This window comes from Cryptomeria japonica, chromosome 4, assembly GCF_030272615.1.
Source record: "Cryptomeria japonica chromosome 4, Sugi_1.0, whole genome shotgun sequence".
NCBI classification, from domain to species: Eukaryota; Viridiplantae; Streptophyta; class Pinopsida; order Cupressales; family Cupressaceae; genus Cryptomeria; species Cryptomeria japonica.
The window spans coordinates 138,214,243-138,220,290 of record NC_081408.1 but is presented as its reverse complement, the minus strand read 5'-3'; the positions used below and the strand labels follow the sequence as shown (position 1 = coordinate 138,220,290).

Here is a 6,048-nt window from a genome sequence, read left to right as displayed (position 1 = left end):
AATGATGCTTGATTGTTTTCTCAATTGGAATTGAATTTCTCTTGAGCAATTGTAATTGAAAGATGTTTCAAATGAGGGGATAAGGATTTCTTTTATACCTATCTTCATGAAACGTGTTGAAAATTATAAAGAAAACTGACATCAAGTTTCATTTCTCGATCAAAATTTTTTGATGGTTAGAATTTTTGTATTTGGGTCCATTTGGCTTGGAATATGGTGCCTGATGCCTTAGTCCAGTCCTTTTGGACTAGGCAAAGATCAGGAAGTCAAAACATAAATTAGAACCCACATATTTAGCATTGATTTGAGTAGAATCAGGTATAATTAGGACATACAAGTTAGAAAAACTAAAGTGAGCCCCAAATAAGCATGAAATATTATGAGGATGCAATTTACGACAACACACACACACACACACACTATTGTCAGGGGACTCTTAAGGGGGAGACTTATGAAGAGACTTTTGGATGACTGTTGTGTTCACACTTTATATGGAATGGTTTATGGAGTTGCATAATTCTACAAAGATAATAGAGAAGGCATTGAATCGTATGATTTAGATGTTCTTATGTGTTATCATTATTGGTTTCTTATACGTTAAATTGACAATCACTCTATGTCATTATGTAAATCATAAGTAATCCATTGAAACATTAATATAAACAATGCAAGTGGTATAAAGAAACACAAACATTTCTTGGTACCTCAATTTGAATGTGTTGATTTACCCTTATCTCTTCATATGTTGAGATTTATTACACTTATTTCATCTTTGTTATAGATTATAAACATTTTTAATACATTTCATTATTAATTTAAGAAAATAGTTTCTATTTCTTATAATGTAACTCTCATAATTTATAATGAATTTATTAAAAAAAATACAAAATAATTTGTCGCTTTATGCTAAAGCATGCATTTGTAATAATGTTTTAATGCAGATTTAGGTGCAAGATGATAAAGTGGCTCTTGAGGTGGGTCACTTACAAGAGCTCCTTCAGCATTTGGGCAATGTCCCTTGTACGGTTGCCAGAGTGCCACCAGATTCTGTCTCTGTCGACAGCACTTCGCTCCAGGGCCGTTGTCGTGGCCGAAGCTCCTTTGTTCGCCGCTCTAAGACCACATGGTCCCAGGTCCCTCACCGCTCCTCTGGTGGGGGAGGCGATGCGTGGAGGCGCCACTCGTCTTCTCCTCTGCGTCATGGCTATGCCTCAGGGTGGTCTTCTGCTGCTCCTATTACTTTGACTTTTGCTGCCAGTGATGATTATGGGTGGTCTATTGCCACCACCTATAAATTTCCTTGCCTAGCTCTAGCTATTTCACTTCCTAGAAGGTGTCAATAACATCAAACTTCATTTAGGCAATTAAATCGAAAGATTCAAGAATAGTCAATCGTCTGTTTGAAGAAAACAAATGTTGGAATTATCAAGCTTCCCAGAAGGTGTCAATAACATGCCATCACTCTATAAATACCACAAGCTCTTCTTGTGAACTCATCAATGAGTGAAATTATAAGCTCAATTTCAAAAGGTTTGTAGAGAATTTGTGAATCTATTGCTAGAATTGGAAATGGAGATGCAAACCAATATTCTTTTCATAATACTTTGCTTGAGAAATCAATAGAAGATTTGAAGGAGCTTTTGTTCCACAGAGACGTCTCTATTATTGGTATGCATGGTATGGATGGTGGTAACAAAACGACTTTGGCCTTGGCTTTACGTGATGATCCCCACATCAAAGGTGACATATTTTATGCATCATTTTTCTGATGATTTCCCCAGCTTATGGATTTTGTGGTTGTTGTGCAGCTTACTAAGAACACAATTATTTTTGTGGACATCAGGTTGTTTCGCAAATATAGTTTTCATCACTGTTTCACAATCCCCAAATATGAAGGGAATTTTAAAGACTTTATGGGAGAAGATCTTTGGGAAGAATGTAGCTGAGTTTTAGAATGTGGAAGATGCACGTATGGAGCTTCAGCAGCAGTTTTTAAGGCAGTCTAAACCAACTTTGGTGGTGTTGGATGATGTTTGGTCCAGAGCTAATTTGGAAATATTACTATTTGAAGCTCCAGGATACAAAACACTCATCACAACAAGAGATGCTTCTACCATCCCCAGAAATGCATCTACTCGGCTGTACCAATGGCCATTGTTGAACAAAGAGGATTCTCTCTCACTTTTTTGCTTATCGGCATTTGGTCAGACATCAATTGCAAGTACAACATATGCAAATCTAGTCACAGAGGTATAGTTTCTCTTACTGTGAAAACAATAGATGTTAATAAACCCAAAGCCTAATATTAAATCAAATGAGAACAACATAAGTGAAAGGAAATTATAAGCTTATTTGGGTTTTTGCTTTGGTACATTGCAATTATTGTCTGTTCTCATTGTTCAGGTACTTTTAAGTACTTTGTAATCCACAAAATTTATAGGTCAAATTGTATAATACAATCTCATTGCTTTTAGATCATAGAGGGCTTCCTTAGACATTAATAAAAATATCGCTATTGTGAATGACAGGTGCAAGCCAAACGCAAGGGTTTGCCTCTTGCTCTTAAAGTGGTTGGAATTTCTTTGTACGGGGAACCTCATGTGGCCTGGAAGAATGCAAAGAAAAAACTTTCCCAAGGGTAGTCCATATGCATTTATCATGAAGAAGGGCTTTTCAGATGCCTGAAGACCAGTATTGATTGCTTGGATGATTTTGGGAGGGAATGTTTCTTAGACACAGTCTCATTTCCAGAGGACAAGAAAATTTGTGCTGATGCACTGCTCAACATTTGGGTTTATATTCGGAAGATGGAGTGCCAGGATGCCTATATTATGTTACAGGAACTTGCAAGAAGAAATCTCCTCAGTCTAATAAGCAATCAAGGGTAAATGTATTTCCTCGCATATAAATTTCCTGTTTTCATTTTTTAGAACATTGGGCTGACTTGGTTGTTGCAATTATCAGAATCCAATCAACAATCTCGTACGGATGTGCCTCTGAGCTGTTCTTTTCACAGCATGATGTGATGCGAGACTTAGCCTTGTATTTGGGATGTCAGGACAATACAGTCCACAAAAGGAGGTTACTCATGCCCAGGAAGGAGCATTGCCTACCAGGGGAATGGGACTTGCTTAGAGATAGACAGTTCATTGCTCAAATTGTCTCTATTCACACTGGTGGGATATTTCACCCAAATACTTATTTAGTGGCAAAATTTGAAGGCTATGTGAACTATTAACAAATATTAAGATTTCTTATGTTCTAATTCAATTGCATATGTGATTTGTCTTATGCAGGTTCTATGGCTGAGAATGAGTAGTATTTGATGAAACTTGCGGAGATAGAGGCTCTGGTGTTACACTTTTCTGCAAGCGAATACTTTCTTCCTCCATTTCTGAAAACTATGAAAAAACTCAAAGTTTTGATAGTATGTAATTTGGGTTCAGAGAGGGCCACAATAAAAGGTCTAGATGCCTTGTCTTCACTCCCTCAACTCAGAAGTGTTCGCTTGGAGAGGTTGGTTGCACCCAAACAGAGAAAAGCAATACAAAACTTGGACAAAATTTCTCTACGCTTATGTGAAGGGTTTGTAAATATGTCCACATTCAATTACTCCAATGTGCATGAATTTAGCCTAGACCATTGCAGCGATTTGGAGTAGTTGCCCCCTGCCCTCTGTCATATGCCCTCTGTTCAGACATGGACTGTTACCAACTACCATCTAGTTGAGAATTTGCCATATAATCTCGGAAATATGTGTTCTCTAAGAATGTTAAGATTATCAGCATCACCAGGCCTCAAACAACTTTTGACATCAATTGGAAAACTTGGGCAGTTGGAATTTCTAGACATTTCACTATGCGAGAGCTTGGAAAAACTTTCGGAGGAAATAGGTGAGCTCAAGAAATTGAAAGAGTTTGACATGAGAGAGTGTTATCATTTGAGGAGGTTTCCTAGTAGTTTTTGTGGACTAAGCTCCCTTAAACATGTTAGCTGGAATGAGAATATTGGGGACAAGTGGTTGCAAGCTAAAGCTTGTTCTATCCCTGATCTTAGAGTTGAAATTGTGGAAGCACAATTCACTTTTCCGATGCTAACTTTTTAGTGTATTGAGTTATGGGTACTCTGTAACTAATCTATACGATCATTATTATTTGTCTAGTTTATTAGGTGTTTCTAGGTGTTGGATTTTCATGTGCACATGGACAATTGATGGACTCTAGTAAAGGGCTATTCATCTTGATGATTGAATGTGATCTGATACGTTGATGCAAAAAATTACATACAGTCTATTCCAGAAGTGGCTGATTCTATCTCATGGATTGTGGAAACCTAATGTCTGTTATTGAAGATTCCTAAATCTGTACTCCATATAATATGAATTAAACATAAGTGTTTTATTCTATGACTGCTACATCTCCAGTGCAATTATTATAAAGCAAAGAGTGAATCTGTGGAGTTGCCCTATAAAGCAAGTTTAGGTGAAATTTTTTGCAATCCAAGGCATTCTTATATATCTTAAACTCCATGCCGTTGTAAATTTTTCTATTAAATATTGACATTAACTCAAAAAGTTATATTCTAATTAATAAAAATATGACATGTCTTTTTAATTATACATAACTAATTGAGATTAAAAAAAGTCACTTGGATTAACTTCAAAGGCAACCACACTATAATGATTGGACAGTGAAAATGAAGTCTAATAAAAATAAGGATTGTACTATAGTCGTAGTCCCTACTAAAGTTGCAAGCTCACAGGAAAATATGTTTGTTGCTGACAGTACTGTTGCCATCATCTGCCTCAAGAATAGTAATTGTTGTAGAATGAATCAACTGATTGCACACATGAAGTTTCTAGGTTGGTGAATAATGAAATTGTACAAATATTTTCATCGGTTATAGGTACAAATTTTATACTAAATAATTTTCTCAATCTACACAAATTTCTTTTTCAAAATATCTACCAAAGTTTCAAACATTATTCAACCATTTGTTGGATAAGTAGTTAAAATAAGAAACTGAACGACAACCGCAAAAAAGTATAATAAAATAAAATACCAAATAAATTCTATGACTTCCAAAGAATGATAAAATAAAATATAAAAAAATTGAAGCGCGATAAGTCCAAATTGAGAGGGAGATCGAAATCTCTTGGAAAGTCCAAAGTCATTCACTAGAATTGTGGTAAATCAGGTCACATCCGTAAGGGACTGCAAAGAAGAAAAGAAGAAGAAAAAGAAGAAGATCGATTCTGATTCTAAGTCTTAGGAGCAAGATGTTGATGCATTTATTGCAGCTTTGGCGACTCATGCAGGTACTGATGCCTAGTTAATTGACTTAGGTGCATCTTTTCATATGACTGCCAATAAAGATTGGTTTTCTGAATATGAAGAATTTAATGGAGGTAAGGTCTACATGGGTGATGATTCACATTTAGACATTGTTGGTTGAGGTAAAGTTAGAATCAAAAGAAGAAAAAGAAGATCACATCCGTAAGGACTGCAAAGAAGAATAGAAGAAGAAAAAGAAGAAGATCGATTTTGATTCTAAGTCTAAGAAGGAAGATGTTGATGCATTTATTGTAGCTTTGGTGACTCATGCAGGTAGTGATGCCTGGTTAAATGACTCAGGTGCATCTTTTCATATGACTGCCAATAAAAATTGGTTTTCTGAATATGAAGAATTTAATGGAGGTAAGGTGTACTTGGGTGATGATTCACATTTAGATATTGTTGGTTGAGGTAAAGTTAGAATCAGGTTTTTTTGATGGTAGAGTAAAAAGGATTAATGGTGTGTTGCATATCCTTGGTTTAAAAGGAAATCTATTATCTGTGAGAAAACTGATAGATGCAGATGTGAAGGTAGTCTTTTCTGAAGAAGGATGTAGAATGATTAAGGGTGCTATGGTAATTGCTAGAGGTGTCAGGTTCAACACTTTGTATAAGCTAGACGCATACACTGTTGAGTGTAATAGCACTTCTATAAAAAGTAACTTTGTGGAAGATTTGAGGGTTTCACCTTTAGTAGATGGAAATTGCTTTTGGG

The 6,048-nt window shown here is 35.9% G+C and overlaps 1 protein-coding gene across 1 annotated transcript; it reads left to right on the top strand.

The window, feature by feature from the left end:
* Nucleotides 1–3,682: 3,682 nt before the first annotated feature.
* LOC131046658 (probable disease resistance protein At4g33300) lies at nucleotides 3,683–4,105 on the top strand. The gene has a single exon (XM_057980442.2). It carries the CDS (start codon nucleotides 3,683–3,685, stop codon nucleotides 4,103–4,105), a length of 423 nt encoding a protein of 140 aa, XP_057836425.2.
* The last annotated feature ends 1,943 nt before the right edge of the window (nucleotides 4,106–6,048 follow it).